This window comes from Odontesthes bonariensis, chromosome 5 (assembly GCF_027942865.1).
Source record: "Odontesthes bonariensis isolate fOdoBon6 chromosome 5, fOdoBon6.hap1, whole genome shotgun sequence".
NCBI lineage: Eukaryota > Metazoa > Chordata > Actinopteri > Atheriniformes > Atherinopsidae > Odontesthes > Odontesthes bonariensis.
In genome coordinates, this window is record NC_134510.1 from 11,061,679 (window position 1) to 11,081,786 (window position 20,108).

The 20,108-nt window shown below is 42.7% G+C and overlaps 1 protein-coding gene and 1 non-coding gene across 2 annotated transcripts; one reads left to right on the top strand and one right to left on the bottom strand.

Moving 5' to 3' along the window:
* Positions 1-218: 218 nt before the first annotated feature.
* On the top strand, positions 219-301 carry trnal-uag (transfer RNA leucine (anticodon UAG)). The gene has a single exon. It is a non-coding gene; the product is annotated as a tRNA-Leu (tRNA).
* A 4,209-nt stretch (positions 302-4,510) lies between these two features.
* On the bottom strand, positions 4,511-6,334 carry LOC142380550 (general transcription factor II-I repeat domain-containing protein 2B-like). The gene is made up of 2 exons (XM_075466464.1): positions 4,999-6,334; positions 4,511-4,668 (listed from the first exon to the last, which is right to left on the bottom strand). Exons 1-2 carry the CDS (start codon positions 6,332-6,334, stop codon positions 4,511-4,513), a joined length of 1,494 nt encoding a protein of 497 aa, XP_075322579.1.
* Between the last annotated feature and the right edge of the window lie 13,774 nt (positions 6,335-20,108).

Sequence of the window (20,108 nt, forward strand, 5' to 3'; positions counted from 1 at the left end):
AGGGACACACATTTCTTTTGATCCTTATTGTTGTGACCTTTGAGTTAGAACTTTTTTTCATCATTTAGCATTGACACAGTAGCAGTTTAAGTCAGAGCAAGTGTAAGAAGGCTAAATGGACAGATATGATTTATAACTTTCCACACGTTTAGGTCATGGCACCCCACTGGAATGATTTCTGGGCCCGCCGACAGTGTCGTCAAATATTCCTTTTAGTAGTCAGGATGGCCGAGCGGTCTAAGGCGCTGCGTTTAGGTCGCAGTCTCCCCTGGAGGCGTGGGTTCAAATCCCACTTCTGACATTGCAGAGTTCTCCTAGAGGACCATTTTCACTGGCAAGGCAGCTAATAAAACACCTAGTTCTCCCCGTCAGGGAATCGAACCCCCATCTTCCGCGTGACAGGCGGAGATACTATCCATTATACTAACGAGGAATTTCTGTGTGCCTGACACAGTCGTCAGATGAAAAGACAACTATCGCCAAGGAGTGAAATAAGATTTTCGTGTACCGTTTCAAGGTGCAGGAAAATTGCTATCACAGTCCCATCACTCAGAAGGAGAGTCTTCCATGAAGCTGCATGCCTCGTCAATATTCCCCTTCAACACGAAGACAACGCAGACCCACATATTCGCTGGAATGATGCCTGGGCCCGCCGACAGTGTCGTCAAATATTCCTTTTAGTAGTCAGGATGGCCGAGCAGTCTAAAGCGCTGCGTTAAGGTCGCAGTCTCCCCTGGAGGCGTGGGTTCAAATCCCACTTCTGACATTGCAGAGTTCTCCTAGAGGACCATTTTCACTGGCAAAGCAAATCAAGATTACTCCTTGCTTAGCAATACCATGTCGTATTGCTATTCTGCCACTGCATCATCTAGTTTAAAGATTATTGTGGCCGCTTAACCTCCGAAGAGTTCTTGCTTCCAAATGCTATGCCTACTATTTGTTTGCCTCAGGAGCCCTGTTAAACAACAGCCAAGACACTTGTTGCATGAGAATCTTCTGACCACAGCTCAACAAGCTGTGTTGTCACAACCTTCTACAGTGCTTTGGGTAGGACAGAATCATTAGCAAAAGGAACATTGTTGATTATAAGGTCTTGGTTTGCACTTAACACCATAGTAAACGGGAAAGGGCTTTTGACCGAAGAAACCTGGCATCATGTTGGGCTATTTGAAGGGGGCTATTGACATTTAGGCCGAAGATGGGTGAGAGTATCAAAGCAATCATCACTTGGTGGCAGGCAGCTGATAAAAGTCCTAGCTCTCCCCGTCGGGGAATCGAACCCCAATCTTCCGCGTGACAGGCGGAGATACTATCCATTATACTAACGAGGAATTTCTGTGACTGACACAGTCGTCAGATGAAAAGACAACTATCGCCAAGGAGTGAAATAAGATTTTCTTGTCCCGTTTCAAGGTGCAGGAAAATTGCTATCACAGTCCCATCACTCAGAAGGAGAGTCTTCCATGAAGCTGCATGCCTCGTCAATATTCCCCTTCAACACGAACACAACGCAGACCCAAATATTCGCTGAAATGATGCCTGGGCCCGCCGACAGTGTCGTCAAATATGCCTTTTAGTAGTCAGGATGGCTGAGCGGTCTAAGGTGCTGCGTTAAGGGCGCAGTCTCCCCTGGAGGCGTGGGTTCAAATCCCACTTCTGACATTGCAGAGTTCTCCTATAGGACCATTTTCACTGGCAAGGCAACTCAAGTTTACTCATTGCTTAGCAATACCATGTCTTATTGCTATTCTGCCACTGCATCATCTAGTTTAAAGATTATTGTGGCCGCTTTACCTCAGAAGAGTTCTTGCTTCCAAATGCTATGCCTACTATTTGTTTGCCTCAGGAGCCCTGTTAAACAACAGCCAAGACACTTGTTGCATGAGAATCTTCTGACCACAGCTCAACAAGCTGTGTTGTCACAACCTTCTACAGTGCTTTGGGCAGGACAGAATCATTAGCAAAAGGCACATTGTTGATTATAAGGTCTTGGTTTGCACTTAACACCATAGTAAACGGGAAAGGGCTTTTGACCGAAGCAACCTGGCCTCATGTTAGGCTATTTGAAGGGGGCTATTGACATTTAGGCCGAAGATGGGTGAGAGTATCAAAACAATCATCACTTGGTGGCAGGCAGCTGATAAAAGACCGAGCTCTCCCCGTCGGGGAATCGAACTCCAATCTTCCGCGTGACAGGCGGAGATACTGTCCATTATACTAACGAGGAATTTCTGTGTGACTGACACAGTGGTCAGATGAAAAGACAACTATCGCCAAGGAGTGAAATAAGATTTTCGTGTCCCGTTTCAAGGTGTAGGAAAATTGCTATCACAGTCCCATTACTCAGAAGGAGAGTCTTCCATGAAGCTGCATGCCTCGTCAATATTCCCCTTCAACACGAAGACAACGCAGACCCACATATTCGCTGGAATGATGCCTGGGCCCGCCGACAGTGTCGTCAAATATTCCTTTTAGTAGTCAGGATGGCCGAGCAGTCTAAAGCGCTGCGTTAAGGTTGCAGTCTCCCCTGGAGGCGTGGGTTCAAATCCCACTTCTGACATTGCAGAGTTCTCCTAGAGGACCATTTTCACTGGCAAGGCAACTCAAGATAACTCCTTGCTTAGCAATACCATGTCGTATTGCTATTCTGCCACTGCATCATCTAGTTTAAAGATTATTGTGGCCGCTTTACCTCCGAAGAGTTCTTGCTTCCAAATGCTATGCCTACTATTTGTTTGCCTCAGGAGCCCTGTTAAACAACAGCCAAGACACTTGTTGCATGAGAATCTTCTGACCACAGCTCAACAAGCTGTGTTGTCACAACCTTCTACAGTGCTTTGGGCAGGACAGAATCATTAGCAAAAGGAACATTGTTGATTATAAGGTCTTGGTTTGCACTTAACACCATAGTAAACGGGAAAGGGCTTTTGACCGAAGAAACCTGGCATCATGTTGGGCTATTTGAAGGGGGCTATTGACATTTAGGCCGAAGATGGGTGAGAGTATCAAAACAATCATCACTTGGTGGCAGGCAGCTGATAAAAGACCAAGCTCTCCCCGTCGGGGAATCGAGACCCGATCTTCGGCGTTACAGGCAGAGATACTGTCCATTATACTAACGAGGAATTTCTGTGTGACTGACACAGTCGTCAGATGAAAACACAACTATCGGCAAGGAGTGAAATAAGATTTTCTTGTCCCGTTTCAAGGTGCAGGAAAATTGCTATCACAGTCCCATCAATCAGAAGGAGAGTCTTCCATGAAGCTGCATGCCTAGTAAATATTCCCCTTCAACACGAACACAACGCAGACCCACATATTCGCTGGAATGATGCCTGGGCCCGCCGACAGTGTCGTCAAATATTCCTTTTAATAGTCAGGATGGCCGAGCGGTCTAAGGCGCTGCGTTCAGGTCGCAGTCTCCCCTGGAGGCGTGGGTTCAAATTCCACTTCTGACATTGCAGACAGGTGCCATGGGTTTTCCTGGCTGCCGCCATTGTAGTATGCTTGTTGAGTGGTGAAGGCTAGTGGTGCAACGGATCATCATTGATCCGTTCGGATCAATTATTTCAGTTCGGCACACACATGATCCTCGGATTGATTTATGAAAAAAAAAATGTGTGCTTGTTCAGTCCTCACACAGCCGTTACCATTCCGCTAGTTCCAGGGACAGAGCTACTTTCCATGCTCTGGGTAAAAGTCTGCCACAGTTCCCTCCTCAATAAGCAAACAGTCCTATGGCTCGTTTGTGATTTATTGTCCTCAGCGTACAACATGTAGAACAGTGGGCATGGAAAATAAAAGTAGGCTAGACTTCGGTGACTACTGTAACGATAACTGCTGCCTCTAGTGCTACGTCCTTTTTCCATATACTCGCGCTGCCACACAAACCTGTCGCCTAGGTTACCACACAGACATAACACGTAGCTGACATAGCGATAGCTAACATAAAGAAAACCCCTAACCTGCAACACAGCGTGGTCATGGCGAGCGGAGGAACAGAAGAGCTCCACGTCGTTTAAATCCCCTGTTTGGGAGCATTTTGGCTTCCCTGTCAAATTTAATGAAGAAGGAAAGAGGTTGGTAGATAAAACCGTGACGGTGTGTAGGCACTGTGGTACAAGAAAGCCACACAACAGTGGAAACATATCGAGCATGGCCACGTATTTGCAGCGATATCACCCCGGTGTTTCACTGACAGGAGTGAAACCGAAAGCGGCTCAACAACCGGTCATCACCGCGTTAAGCAGCCCCCTTCCTTCACAATCCGACCGGGCTACAGCGATCACAAACGCTAGAGACTGGTAAGTCTGACAAGAAGCTATTAAAATTGTGATCCAGCATTCCAGTCTGCACTCACTGACTCCGGCACTGTGTAAAAAGTGTGTTGACAGGCTGTCAGTGTCAGTTAGCTTCAGTTGTCAGTGCAGTGCTTATCCCTCTCGACAAAATTATTTATGCCTCATCAACATCGTCCAGACTCGTGGCCTAGACCAAACACAGTGTATGCTCACCAATCGGCATTCTGAAGACGACCAAAATCACCATGATCACCATCATCGTCCCCACTGCTCTCGGACTCGGACTCCGACCCACTGTCACTGGCAATGGCTGGCTCAAACCTGTATGGTTCTAGCCCCAATCCCTCCTCGGTTTCTTCTTCAGGCTCTTCATTGTCATCAACAATATTCGGATCGAAATTTGCCGTGAAGAAGCTGTCCATGTCTGGCAAACTGCTGGCTTCGCTACTAGAACTACTAGTATCAGACATGTTGATTGTTGGGGGTTGTTCCAGCAGCTGGCACTCGTGACGTCACGCACCTGTCGTCTGCTACTTCCGGTTTGCCAAATGGCGGGCTATTCGAGTCAAATGTGGTGATAGTTTATTGGGCCTAATCAGGACTATCCGGGGGCCTAAATTTATTTTAAAATCATAAAAAAATTCCATGGTATATAAGGAATCGATCTGCTATTTCAGTTTTGTGCAAAAAAAATCACCTTTCTGTAGGCCTTTAACGAGTGCATCGAAGTCAGGTTGAATGTCTGAGGTGGAGATGCGAAGCACAGCTGACAGATGGTCGTCAGTGAGAGATGATCTATACCTGGACTTCGTAAACTTCATCATTGAAAATGTTTGTTCACATATGTAGGTAGAGCCAAAGAGAACCAACATCTTCTGAGCATGTCTCTTCATGTTTGGAAAGTTCTCCTCCTTGAGAGAAGAGTAGAAATCCAGCAGACATCCTGATTTAAAGTGCTCTGCCAGTACTGCATCAGACTGCAGGTCAATGAGTTCCAGCTGAACATCACTGGGTGCATTATCCACACTGCAGGTAAAGGGAGAGGAAATCATGTGCATTTCATCCTCGATTGTTCTGAGATCTTCAAATCTCCTTAAAAACTCACAATGCAATGCTCCTAACATGGATGAGTACCTGTGGAGGTGATCAGCTGATGGTGTGACTTCTTTCAGGGTTTGCATGTGAGTGAGATTGTTGCTCTCCAGTTGGCTTGAAAGAAACAGCATCTTTCTCATGAAAGCCTTCACCAGGGTGTGCATTTCATGAACAAAAAGGCCCCTGCCTTGCAGTTTGGTGTTCAGTTCATTCATCAGTGCAGTCACATCAACAGCAAATGCAAAATCTGCCATACAGTCCTCATCTGAGAGCTCTGGGATGTCTTTGCCTTTCATCTGACAAAACTCTCGAATCTCTGTTTTCAGGTCCCAAACTCTTTTTAGCACTTTGCCCAGGCTGAGCCATCTGACAGCTGTGTGGTAGCCGATGTCACTATGCTCAGACTCATGGTCCTCCAAAAGTGCGACAAACTGTCTGTGATTCAATGCCCGTGCCCTGATGAAGTTTACTATTTTAGTAACAACATCAATAACATGGTTCATTTTTAGCAGTGACTTGCACAACACATGTTGGTGTATAATACAATGCAAAAATACCAATTTCTGATCTGTGTCGATTTCAGTCACTTTATCTTGCATACGTTTTAAAAGTCCCACATTTTTCCCTGTAAGATTTGGACAACCGTCCGTTGTGACACCTGCCAGTCTGTCCCATTTCAGTCCCAGTGTGTCCATGCACGCATTTACATCTGTGAAGACATCGCTCCCTAGAGTCGTCCCTTTCATTGACCGCATTGCTGCCAGCTCCTTCGTAATCTTGAAGTCCGGCGTGATCCCGCGGACAAATACAAGTAACTGGGCTGTGTCACGGACATCACAGCTTTCGTCCAAAGCCAAGGAGAAAAAGTCAAAAGTTGCCACTTCACGTTGCAGCTGAAGCTCCAGATTCCCCGATATGTCCTCGACCCTTCTCGTCATGGTTCGCCTGGAGAGCGGGACTTTCTCAAATGCTTCTTTTTGTTCAGGGCATATTAGTGCTGCAGAGTCCACCAAGCACTCTTTGATAAACTCCTCCTCCGAGAATGGCTTACTGTTTTTAGTGATTTTGTGGGATATCACAAAGCTGGTCTTGGTTGCTGCATGCCTGGATGTGTGAAGCTTGGTAAAAAAGCCTTGCTGCTTTTGCAGTTTAGCTAGCAAAGCTTCCGATGTCCGCGCCCTTTCAGCATCAGTCACGTTCTTGAATTTCTCCGGGTGTTTCGTCTCCTAATGCTGACTCAAATTGTAGTCCTTAAACACGGTGATCTGCTCCCCGCAAACTAAACACACGGCTTTACCTCTGACTTCAGTAAATAAATACTTAGCAGTCCAATTTTTGTTGAAAACCCTGCATTCGCCATCTACCTTTCTTTTTTTAGCATGAGCAGACATTTCTGAGGGCTAAAGTCGTCTTGTGACTTGCTAGTGACAACGATCCAATCATGTGCATGTCTCGATATACGTTTTACATCATCATGAACGTGAATAAAAAACAACTTCAAAATAAAAATAAAATGCAGCTTCAGTCCATGCATCAGGTAAAATAAGAAAATATGTTTATTTTGTAATTTCCAATTAACCTTACACGGGCCAGTCAGAGTCAACCAAAGGGCCGTATGCGGCCCGGGGGCCGTACAATGCCCAGGTCTGCACTAGACCATCAGGGACCCGAAAGCAGTGCACACGGTACAGGTTGCAACACTGTGGTAAACTCTTCCTAACTGGCAAATTAATTGGCATAGTGCATTGTACTGAAGTTGTGAACATTTTAGCCTTAGATGAAAGCAATTCTGCGCATCTGGAGAATGAATCCAAGCAAGCACAAGTTTCACACTTTAGACTTCTCTCTTATTTCAGGGAGAAATAGAAAGATTCCTGAGTAAGAGTGAGTGTGTCATAGCCCTGCAAGAAAAACAGTTGATAGATGACTAAATAAATAAAACATTCCTGACCTACACCACGACAGTGAAAACATCAAATCCTAGCCAGCAGACCACCAGGGAGCCTTTGATTTTTGTGAACTATGGATGTTGCCTCTTGTGCCTCGTTGTCCATTTAGCAGCGGGCTATGTGTAGTCAAACGGACGAGGTATGTACAGAAACCCTTTTAAAGAATGATCTTAGGTGAGCAATATAATGGATCGGATCAGTGATGGAAAAGGGAAATCTGATTTGAAGGAATTGGACGAAAGCATTTAAAACTCCCAAATAGCTTTTTATGCCTGCTGAAATTGTTGGGGCATGTCACGGCAGTAGTCTTAAAGTGGAAGGCAGACTACAGCCTCTTGCCAAGCAATTTACCTACGTAGCATTCTCGTTCCGTTGCGTCAGCTTCCTGAAATCTTTTTCAGTACTCTGTGAAACAAGAGTTGTACACAGGGTAGTTTTTCCATTTACTGGCTTGTTTTATCTTGCAATGTCATTCCCCTACCTGTTATCTGTGGATATAAATGCAATGTCAGGAATATAGAGTAGTTACCCTCAATGTAAAGGGCTTACACAATCCAATCAAGTGAGGCAAGGTTATTGCAAAGATGAAGAGAGAGAAACTGCATGTAATATTCTGGCAGGAGACCCATCTCGACAGAATGAAAAGTTAAAAAAAATATGGTTTTAGAAATACATTCTACTCATGTTATAAGAAAGGGAGAAAAAGAGGGGTAGCAATAATGATTCGTAATAGAGTGAATTTCCAAGTGTTTCTGAAATCTAGGGGTTCCTTAAACAGAAAGAGGTCACACTAGTTAATGTGTATGTACCACCTGGCAAGGATAATTCCTTTATTAGAGAAATTTTTGGTTTGATTGCTTCCGAAGCCACTGGGGTTTTAATATGTGGAGGAGACTGGAATATGCAGCTACAATGTAAGCTAGACTCCTCTAACACATTAAAGATATCTGCTCCCACACCAGAGTAACTGTGTCCTGCTGACACATGTTGACAGAGCTCGGGATGATTGATGTATGGAGGGAGCTCCACCCAACAGAAAGACGGTATACATTTTATTCAGCAAGTCATAGAGTGCACTCAAGAATTGACTATTTCTTTACATATAACTCTGACAGACACAGACTTAAAGAGTGCAGTATAGGGATTCGAGATGTCATTCACCTAGCCTGATTAACATAGACTTTCAAATCTCTTCGAGATTCTGGTCTGACCAAGACCATAACGAATACGATTCGAAATGGCCTGGTCAACCCGCCTCCCTCGGGTTGCTACTGGTTGTGGCCAGAAAAGGCTGTGCCTAAGCTTAAGCCAATCACACCACTCTTTCCTCTGACGTATGATTTAGCTACCAGCGGGGCTAACTGGTAGATTAAACTCTTACCAAAGCCAGTAGGGAGCAAGGCGAAAACGTCTTTCCTGTCAAGAAATGATTCAAGGGCTGTTCTTTGCTCGATTTTTAACGAGAATCTCCCGTCGAACACTTTCATTACAGCATCTACAGCAGTGTCAAAAGCTTGACGCTGCTCCATGTTGATATTGAATGAAGCGCTTCCGTGTACAATCCATGGGTTGAGTGGCAGTTCAACCACGTCACTACCTTGAACACGCCTCTACCCTGGGCCGTTGGCGCTGCTCAAAGTTGATTGCTTCCCGACAAAGTGGATGGAGTTCCCATTTTTTCGGGAACTCGAATCCACCTGAATGAGCAGTTTGCCCAAGTGTAGCAGAGCCGAAGGTGTTGCGTCACTGCGAGGGCGGAGCCTGGGTATCATTCACCTGTTTATCTGACCCTACACATAGACAATAAAAAGAAAAACACGTCTTGGCGACTTAATACAAGTATCTTAAATGATAACCAGTGTTGGGGTAGTTACTCAAAAAAGCCTCTGTGGGCTTCCTGCTGATGGAAGGACCAGCGGATGACAAAGAAACAACAACTCTGACACCAACGGAGGACAAAGTGGAACACCTGAGCGACCGCAGGTAACGTATTGTGCAAAACAGGTGAGTGCATGATTCCGTCTAACTAATGAATGAAATCTACAGAAATGAACGTGTGCTAGCTCACACATGTTGAGTACTTGTGCAGTTTTTCCTTCCTTTTCCTGCTGTGTTTTACCGAGGTGATCAGGGATGAGATGAGACTCGAGCGCAGGTCCGAAGGAGAAAGACTGTGGACCCGACATTGCCGCTATGCACCCAGGGTTTCCGTGACGACGAGGAGCTCTCAGTCGGATGAGAGAAGCTGATGTTAAAAAAAAAAGAAATAAAGGAGGACTTGGGGTAGGTCCTTTTTAGTGTCACAGAGCGTGATTAGTTAAAAGGCACATTATGTACTGCATTTAGATGATATTAGCTGATATTATAGAGAAAAGTAAGGAAACAAGCTGCTATTTTAAAAAGAAAAGATGACAAAATTGTCACAAAGTTATGCTTAAGCTTAAATCAGGACTTTCTTTCTGTCTTCCTTGTAGCAGTGGACATGGACCATTCCCAGGAAGCTCCAGCAGCACAGCCGTCCCCTGAACACACTCCAGCACCAAATCTGCTCCCAGACACCGGACTGTTGATCGGCCCCAGCTGAAACGATGAAAAGCATCCCACACCGAGCCGTACAGATGAAGCCGTCTCCGTGTGTGAAGCTCCTCACAGACACAGAGAAGATCTGCTCACCTACACCTGCAGAAATAACACAGTCCAGACAAGACGCAGACAATTGGGACTGAAAGACAACCAGTGGGACAGTGTTGTTCTTTAAAGACATTATTTGTAAATTATGTATTTAAAAAAAATGGTTTGCATTTACATTTTACATGCTGCTTTGGTGCTGGAATCAATAAAAATGAACAGTTTTTACACTTACTCTCTCTTCTGTTAAATGAAACACCAAACGATAACTTTGCCTCAGAGAACGAGCATCTTCTGATGCAACACTCTTAAAAGCAGACCCTACAAAGCTTTCTGCAGTCTGTCAGACACATAAGGAATATTTTACTAATCCGAATTCTAAATGATCAGCTATAACATTTGATTTAGTCTTTCTTCTTTGACTAATAGCCTCATTCCACAGATATGACAGAACAAACATGGCAGGCAGTTTACAGTAGATATCATCCTGTTGGTAGAATGCCTTTAAAACTCAGAAGAAGCTTTTTTTCTACTCATTTCTACTGAAGTGCATCAAATTAAATTGTATTATCCATGAGTCTGTAATTTAACAGGTTTTTCTTCAGGTTTCCTTAACAATGACATGACATCACAGCTCTTTCAGCTGCATCATGTGGAAATATTTCAGGTTTTTTTGCCAGAGGGCCGGCTCAGTCTAATGAATTTATCTGGAAACATGCATAGTACTGAGGAGGATGTTGTTTAAAACTCCTTAAACCAGCCATATTCATTTCTGGATATTTGTTATAAAAATAATAATAATAAAAAACATTTAAAAAAGAAAGTAAATAAATGTAAAAGCTCTATTATAAAATGATGAAGCTCAAAGGGAAACATGAAACTGTACAAATGGAACACAGAGATTCTCCTGTATGGATGCTGCTCCATTCATCAAGTTTCCAAAAACTGAGCTGGGATTTTCTGCAGGAATGAAAACGATCCAAACACTTGTCAGTCTTTGCTGCTCGATGCCGCTGTTGTGTTTGATGACATCAAAATGTCGTTTACTTCAACAAGCTGAAAGTCTGATAAACGTGAGAGTCTCTCGCCGGGTGCTGTGGCGCGCGCCTGTAATCCAAGCTACCGGGAGGCTGAGGCTGATGGATCGCTTGAGCTCAGGAGCTCAGAGCTGCAGTGGGCTATGCCGATCGGGTGTCCGCACTAAGCTCGGTACCGATATGGTGCTCCTGGGGGAGCCCGGGACCACCAGGTCGTCTAAGGAGGGGAGAACCGGCCCAGGTCGGAAACGGAGCAGGTCAAAGCCCCTGTGCCGCTCAGTAGTGGGATCGCACCTGTGATTAGACGCTGCAGTGCAGCCTGAGTCATACAGCGGGACCCAGTCTTTTTACACTCTTTGTTCTCTCCAACAAAATACTGGGACAACACACACGCTCCAACATCATCTCTTTACACGTTACAGCAGTTTCTCTATCTTCTCTTTTCCATTGAAAAGCACAGCTGTTTCTTGGATCTACAGCGCCCCCACCTGGAGAAGACGAGCAACGACCATCAGCCACATCACTCACCGCTGCTTCACAGATACACTCTGCTCCATCACTCATTCAATCAAGCTGCTGCTGTCAACTCAAAGACTGTCTTTTATCCAAATAAGGTACCAACTCCCTGTCAAAAGATTACATTTGACCCCTAACCATGATCATTTCCTAACCCTCGCTAAGAAGTCTGGATTTTTAAAGTCCCAACCCTGCGTTATTGGCTAAACCTAAACAGGAAGTGACAAAGTAAAAGCTTAAGATCTGTCATATTTAGGAGCACTTTCACATGTGACTGTGTGGGTTTTTCCTTTGATCAGCTATCACAGTCTTGAAAAGCAGGTGTCCTGCCCAACAATTGGGTCAGCCCCACTGTCTCATAAGATGAGTTTTTTTTTTATCTTTCTTTGCTCAGAGGTGCTGTGATATTCAGGCTCAATAATTACTCTTAAACTATGATTCCGAGCTGCAGGACTTTCAGGTTAAGTTTGCAGTTCCGTGAGAGGATTCTTAGCTTTCTGGCCACAGCCCAGAGGAATTCCATGATCGCCATGGTTCCCTCCTCAGAAGCATCATCGCAGCATCATTTAAAAACAAACATAAACACCATCAGTCTACACAACTTTTTTTCTTCACATTTCACTCCACCAGTTGTGGAAGATTCTAACTTCTGCTGAGGACTTGTTGCATCCCAACATGAAGAAAACACTCCCAGAAACCCATAAAAGTGGAACAACATACTTCCAACAGGAAAAATATCAGGTTTGAGAAATGTCAAAGTCTGCACTCTTTTCTAAAGTTTCCACTGAGAAGATTTTGAAAAAGTTCATAGTCACTCATATTCAAATGACCAAAAACCTCTGAAATAAACACTTCCCACCTTCAGCTTAAAGGCAAAGTATGCTGAAGTCAGGTTTAAAATCGTTTCAAAAGAAAAAACAGCATCCAAACATTAGCTCTTCTCAAATTGGACTAAGTGTAGAACAGGGTCTTTTTTTTTTATAAATCAATCTTTTTATAGTTACACATAGAAATTGGTATGAAGAGTTGAACATTAAATCATATATATTCATTTATACAGCTGATAAAACTATTCACAGGACAGAAGTCCTCAGCTTCCTGCTGGGACACATAGTCACATGTAAAGGTAATGTGTAAATTGTGGAAAAACAATCACTGTAATGTTATCTTTTTCAATTTGGGATCAGAAAGGCATTCTTTCTTGTTTGAATTGAATTGAATCCTAAATCAAAGACTGTCTTTTATCCAAATAAGGTACCAACTCTCTGTCAAAAGATTACATTTGACCCCTAACCATGATCATTTCCTAAGCCTCGCTAAGAAGTCTGGATTTTTAAAGTCCCAACCCTGCGTTATTGGCCAAACCTAAACAGGAAGTGACAAAGTTCCATCCTAATGTGTTGTGTTTACATGTGAAAAAGACCACAAGTCAAATGGACATTTCTTGGATGTGCTTCTGTAAGTGATTATGGTACAGAGAGGCCAGTTATTTCAAAGTAAAAGCTTAAGATCTGTCATATTTAGGAGCACTTTCACATGTGACTGTGTGGGTTTTTCCTTTGATCAGCTATCACAGTCTTGAAAAGCAGGTGTCCTGCCCAACAATTGGGTCAGCCCCACTTCCTCATAAGATGGCCACAGCCCAGAGAAATTCCATGATCGCCATGATTCCCTCTTTTCATGCAGTGGCACCCGTGCCGTTGTGCAGCGCACTGAGCTGAAGGCCAGGTGAGTGCGTCTCGATACAGCGAGGGGCAAACTGCTCTATAGCCCAGAGAAGGCATGCCTGACTTGCGAAATATTTCCATGAACGAGGGTCTCCACCTGAACCAGCCCAGGCAGACCAGAAGGTGTGGTGCCAGAAGACCCCCCTCATGGACCACCCCATCAAAGAGCAATCATTTTTTATTTCATTTCTTTTATTTAACCTTTCTTTAACCAGGAAATGGTCCCATTGAGTTACAATAACTCTTCTGCCAGGGAGTCCTGGCCAAGAAGGCGGCTTAAAAAAGTTACATTACAATAAAACACAAGAGACCAGACAAAACCACTACTACATCACATCTAAACAGAAGTAGACATATTAAAAACTGAGTATACACAGACACTAAAAATCATGACGAAGCAACAACTGATTGCACGGCTTTAGTTGCAGTCATCGAGCGCCTGCCCATGGCGAGACGTCTGTCACGATTTGATGAGAAGTGTGGACCCCGGAGCGGATACACAGAGACAGGTGAGGTAGATGGTATTCCAAAGTATATTTATTTTAGGATGACGTAATCCAATATTCCAAAATTCCAAAATTCCAAAAACATGAAACAAGACGATAACTCTGAAAGACCAGGATAACGCAGCTAATGCAAAAACAATCTGGCAAAGAAAAGGGGAAGCAACCAAATATTTATAGAAGGAAGAATAATTAACAAACAATAGAAAACTGGTGTGTCATGGCAGCATGGCATCCCCTCCTGCTGGTGGAAGGAAAAACCAGGAAAAGAAAAGAAACACTTAAGCTGGCCCTGGAGTTGCAGCAGTGGCTGTGACAACGTCTTTTTTTAAAAGCTATTTTCATATTAAACCATTTCTTTTTTTATTATTTCGGTGACAACTACAGGTGACACGAAATTAACAGCACTCCTAATTGCTTCCCATTTCTTCGCTTTAGCAGGTCCCGTAATTCCACTGCTGACACTGCTAAAAATGACAGATTTTCCTTTTTGGATCTCTGAAAGCAGAACTTCAGTCTCAGAGCCCCTAAAGTTGTTCTTTTTGCGCCTTGATGCCATTCTCATGACTCAACACTCAACACTTCCTGGCACAGGAGCGAGGAAGCGCAGCCTATTATGGTATAATCTTGGGCGTGGAGTATGCAAATCTACTATCCTCGTGCACGTAGATAGTAGATACGCACGAGGATAGTAGATACGCACGAGTGGGATTCATCATTTACGCAGGTCGTTTACACACTTTTTCCAAAGTTAAGAGCGTTTGTTGAATCTGACGTGGCGTGTTCTGAGTGTTTATCAAAATCCCTTCCTATAATTGTACATTTTAGTTAACAGAGTCAAATAATCTGAGATGGAGACAGGATTCTAAATTGTTAGTGTCGCTGGGTTTCAGAGTGAGAAATGAATTACATGTTAAAGTGAAATGAGGGCTGAGTCTTTGTACTGACGAACAGAACTGGGAGTTCTATAGTTCACTTCCTGAAAAATACTAAAGAACAAACATGAAGATGGATCACTGAAGGTTTCTTTATACCTGTAATGGAAAACAAACACAGTTTTGTTGCTTCATATTTGTTTTAGCAGCAATTTAACTCAAAGAGGAACTCTTTCTTTCTGTATAAGATACTTGAAAAGGAAGAAACTGAAACATTTCCACTCAAATTCATATAAACTATAAACTGTAAGTTATCGTCTGACTCTGTCTGAATATTATTCATGTAAGAGAAGGAGTGGATCAAACACTGTAAACAAATACAACAACACAATGTTAAAACATATTTTCAAGAGAAATCTCAGGAAATCTCATCTGTTTCACTCATCGTGTAAAAAGTTCTATTATAAAATGATGAAGCTGAAAGGGAAACATGAAACTGTACAAATGGAACACAGAGATTCTCCTGTATGGATGCTGCTCCATTCATCAAGTTTCCAAAAACTGAGCTGGGATTTTCTGCAGGAATGAAAACGATCCAAACACTTGTCAGTCTTTGCTGCTCGATGCCGCTGTAGTGTTTGATGACATCAAAATGTCGTTTACTTCAACAAGCTGAAAGTCTGATAAACGTGAGAGTCTCTCGCCGGGTGCTGTGGCGCGCGCCTGTAATCCAAGCTACCGGGAGGCTGAGGCTGGTGGATCGCTTGAGCTCAGGAGCTCTGAGCTGCAGTGGGCGATGCCGATCGGGTGTCCGCACTAAGCTCGGTACCGATATGGTGCTCCTGGGGGAGCCCGGGACCACCAGGTCGTCTAAGGAGGGGAGAACCGGCCCAGGTCGGAAACGGAGCAGGTCAAAGCCCCCGTGCCGCTCAGTAGTGGGATCGCACCTGTGATTAGACGCTGCAGTGCAGCCTGAGTCATACAGCGGGACCCAGTCTTTTTACACTCTTTGTTCTCTCCAACAAAATACTGGGACAACACACACGCTCCAACATCACCTCTTTACACGTTACAGCAGTTTCTCTATCTTCTCTTTTCCATTGAAAAGCACAGCTGTTTCTTGGACCTACAGCGCCCCCACCTGGAGAAGACGAGCAACGACCATCAGCCACATCACTCACCGCTGCTTCACAGATACACTCTGCTCCATCACTCATTCAATCAAGCTGCTGCTGTCACATCACACACACTTTGAGGAGACTTTTACTGCTTTGATAAATTGAATACGTCCACAGAGATTCTTTTGGGGTGACAATGAGACACACACAACATAAATATGCAAACATTTTAGACTGTCTATCGTGTGACCTTCTCTACAGTTCTTGGATGTTTGTTAGATTGTAATATCAGCACTTGACATCTCCGAGTGTGTGCAACACTCAGACTATAAGACAGTGATGCAGATGAACTGCAAGAATTCTTACTGTTAAACAGCAGAAGTGTAAAGTGAAACATGCTGTGTGTGTTACTGTGCTGATGAGTATTATTTCATGTCTTCTGCTGTGACAGAGGTCGTACTAATTCTGTGAATTACAACATTCGCTTTGCTCCAATCGTGCAGTTGTGTGGCATCATCACACTTACACAGATTTTTATTTGAAAATGTCTCTGACTGTCTCTGCAGAGGTGACATGTGGTTTTATCACAAGTGCTTCTACTTCTGCTCAGTTAACATGTTAAACATGATCTTTTTAAAACAACCTGATGTGTAATTTAAAGTGTGCGTTCTTTATCTCAACAGTTAGGTGTTAGAAATGAGCAGTTTCTCCTCTCTCAGGCAGATGTGGTATTTATCAAAATCCCTTCCTATAATTGTACATTTTAGTTAACAGAGTCAAATAATCTGAGATGGAGACAGGATTCTAAATTGTTAGTGTTGCTGGGTTTCAGGGTGAGAAATGAATTACACGTTAAAGTGAAATGATCAAATCAAATCAAATTTATTTGTATAACACATTTCATGTACAAAACAATTCAAAGTGCTTTACATAAAATAAAAACATTGCAGCAGGGAAGAAGCATTAAAAAATACATAAAAGAATATAAAGAGAAACAAATAAAATCATTTAAATGAATTTAAAAACAAGCAACAGTCCAGATAAGTTCAAAGATATCGTGCAGATTACATGCATAGACACATGAGAACAGAAATGTTTTTAACCTGGATTTAAAAATGTCTACATTTGGTGAAAGTTTAATCTCCACTGGCAGTGTGTTCCACTTGTTTGCAGCATAACAGCTAAATGCTGCTTCTCCATGTTTAGTCTGGACTCTGGACTGGACCAGCTGACCTGAGTCCTTGGATCTAACAGCTCTGCTGGGTTTATATTCTCTGAACATATCACAGATGTATTTTGAGCCTAAACCGTTCTGGGATTTGTAAACCATCAGCAGACTTTTAAAATCTATTCTGTGACTGACTGGAAGCCAGTGTAAAGATTTTAAAACTGCTGTGATGTGTTCAGATCTCTCAGTCCGGGTTAAAACTCCAGCAGCAGCGTTCTGGATGAGCTGCAGATGTTTAATGCTCTTTTTGGGAAGTCCAGTTAGAAGAGCGTTACAGTAATGGAGTCTACTGGAGATGAATGCATGGATGAGTTTCTCCTGGTGTTTTTGGGAGAGGAAACCTTTAATTCTGTTGATGTTTCTGAGATGGTAAAAAGCTGCCTTGGTGACAGCTTTGATGTGGCTGCTGAAAGTCAGATCTGAGTCTATAGTCAGGTTCACTGTGTACTTTTGTGGGAATTTTTTGGGGATTTGTTGACCTATATATTTTTGGAATCTGCAGACCTTGGGGATTCCAAAAACCAATGTTGCCACTTGAACAGACACCTGTATGGCAGCCATTTTGGAATTTCAAAATGTGCGCCATAAAATACAGAATTTCAGCTACCTTGGCCTCTAAACAACCTAAAAACTTAATTTAACATGCCAATCCTATGTTTTCTTGGTCAAGGAATCCAATGGTGACTTCAAAATTATGCTCAGAATCGTGCTGTGGTGCCCCCAAGGGGTGGGAAAGAAAATCGCTACCCTTCTTACTGCCCCCTCAAGTAACATACATCCCTGATTCTTGAGAGTTGGGACAAAGCATGTCCCACATAGAAAAGTGAAATTTATATCAAAATTCAAGCAGTTCATGAATCCCATTAAAATCAGGAAAAAACATGGTCTGTGATATCCCTGAGGACCTCTTTCCATTCCTCTGCCTGTGGTGAATGCAAGAACACCACGCGCTTGTAAGTCAACCATTTTTTGCTATTTTTGCTATTTTGATATAAAATACAATAGTGGATTTAATTATAGTATTTTATTCAGATTATTAAGACAGTTGCTAGTTAGTAGCCTAACTGCCAAAATTAGCTGGCTGGTTGCTGGAATGTTGGAACGATCAACAAATCCCCAAAAAATTCCCACAAAAGTACATTTTTGTACACAGTGAACCTGACTACTATTAAACTTTCCCCTTTGCATTAGGTCAGTTGGTTGAGTGAGCGTGTTATGTTGTTACAAGTTATTATTAGTAGAGTTTATTTTTTCACTTTGTTCTCCTTTAAGTAAGTAAGTAAACTTTATTTTATATAGCACCTTTCACAGATAAAGATCACAAAGTGCTTTACAATCAAATACATAAAAACAATTATAAGAAAACGCCACCAATAAAACAAATGAGTAATTATAAAGTCATAAAAGACGAAAGAGACCATACAAAGATATATATATATATATATGTATAAGTGGAGACATATATAAGGGTTCATTGTCACATGCTCTTGATTGTTTTAAATTCTTTATCAATTATTTTCAGGTAAATAAAAACCCATTTCTGAAAGTAACCTGTGCAATGCTCGTCTGTCACATCTTCAGATAAACGCCTGAAAACCTTAAAATGAGAAACAAGCACATCACACATTGAATTTCATCCGAGCTGCTTCCTGGGTAGGTGTTAACTGAGCTATGTTTTGACCAGTTATCCTTAAATAGTCTGAGGAATCAGATGAGATCTGATTGTTATCATCCTGAAGATACCATTTTCTTTTTTCCTTAACAGTGACAGTAAAATTAAGCAAGAACCAGTAAAGGGATAATCAGATTTTTTATTTTTTATTTCCAACTTCTGTCACAGCAATGCTGTGTGAACATGAAATGTTTACAATGTATGCATTAACAGCAACCTTTGGTGCACAAGGTTCTTCCTGTTAAATTATGATAACTAAAGAAATTGTTTTTTTTTTTTTTTTTTAATTGTTTTTTTTATTATTTGCCGATCGTTGAAGTGATCATTGTTGAAGTGGAAAGATAGTGAATTAGGGTGATGGAGGACAGGAAGAGGAGTGGGATGGAAAGATGGAGGAAAGAAAGAGAGGTGAAGGGGGTTGAAGAGAAGGAGGAAAGGAAGAGAGGTGGAGGGGGTTGAAGAGAAGGAGGAAAGGAAGAGAGGGGGAGACAGGAATGCGGAGATGGTGGAATGGGTGAGGTAGGTCGATGACAAGTAGAGGAGGAGTGGAGAGAATGTGATGTAGGTGTGTGACTCAGCAGGTAAGATGGGAGAGGTGAGGATCACAATAGATGGAGGCCAGGTCAGATAGAAGCATCTGTTTTTTCTGTTCCTCCGCATATTTTGTCATTTCCTCCTGAATTTCTTTCTTTTCCTTCTCCAAATCATTTTGAACTGCCTGCAGGCATTTGCTTCTCTCATCTAGATCTTTCTGTTGTTCTTCTCGTTGTTTCTGTATTTGAGCCAAGGCTCTCCTCTCCTTCTGCAGTTCTTTTTTTTCTATCTGCGTCCTTTTAATTTCTGCTTTGAGATTTATGTTGATATCTTTAATTTAAATGTGTCACTATTATGGTTGTAGCTGGTCAAGAAGCAGCTTCTTTGTGATCCTTTGTGCAGAGCCAGCTCAAGAATCCCCACCTTCTCTTCTTCTTTCCTTTCGCTGTCTTAACTTCATTGTCTTGCTGCTCTTCCCCTGCATCTGTCTTTTGTTTTTTACTCTTCTTTCTGTGCAACGTCCACCAGCGTCTCTCCTTGTTTTTCAACTCACTCTTGTCCGACACTCTTTGCTTTTCTGCCTCCAGTCGTTGATTATCCTGAGGTGGCGTGTTCTTTTCTTTGTCCTGCTGCAGTTGTTTTGTCTCTTCGGCAATTTTCATCTTTTCCTCCTGAATTTCTTTCTTTTCCTTCTCCAAATCATTTTGAACTGCCTGCAGGCATTTGCTTCTCTCATCTAGATCTTTCTGTTGTTCTTGTAGATTTGTATTTTTTTGGCCTAATTCTGTCCTCTCCTCTTGGAGTTCTTTCTTCTGCACCTCCAACTCTTTCTTTTCTGCTTCCAGTTTTAAGAATGCATCTTTTAATTGTTTAGCTTCGTCCTCTTGATGGCTTTGGGCTGTCCGCAGGAGTTTCATTTCCTCAT

What these genes read in the sequence shown, in the direction of transcription:
- LOC142380550 (XM_075466464.1), bottom strand. Translation starts at nt 6,334, where the DNA reads ATGACGAGAAGGGTCGAGGACATATCGGGGAATCTGGAGCTTCAGCTG. An exon ending in CGTTAAAGGCCTACAGAAAG is followed by an intron (nt 4,669 to 4,998) that starts GTGATTTTTTTT and finishes ATGACAATGAAG; the next exon opens with AGCCTGAAGAAGAAACCGAG.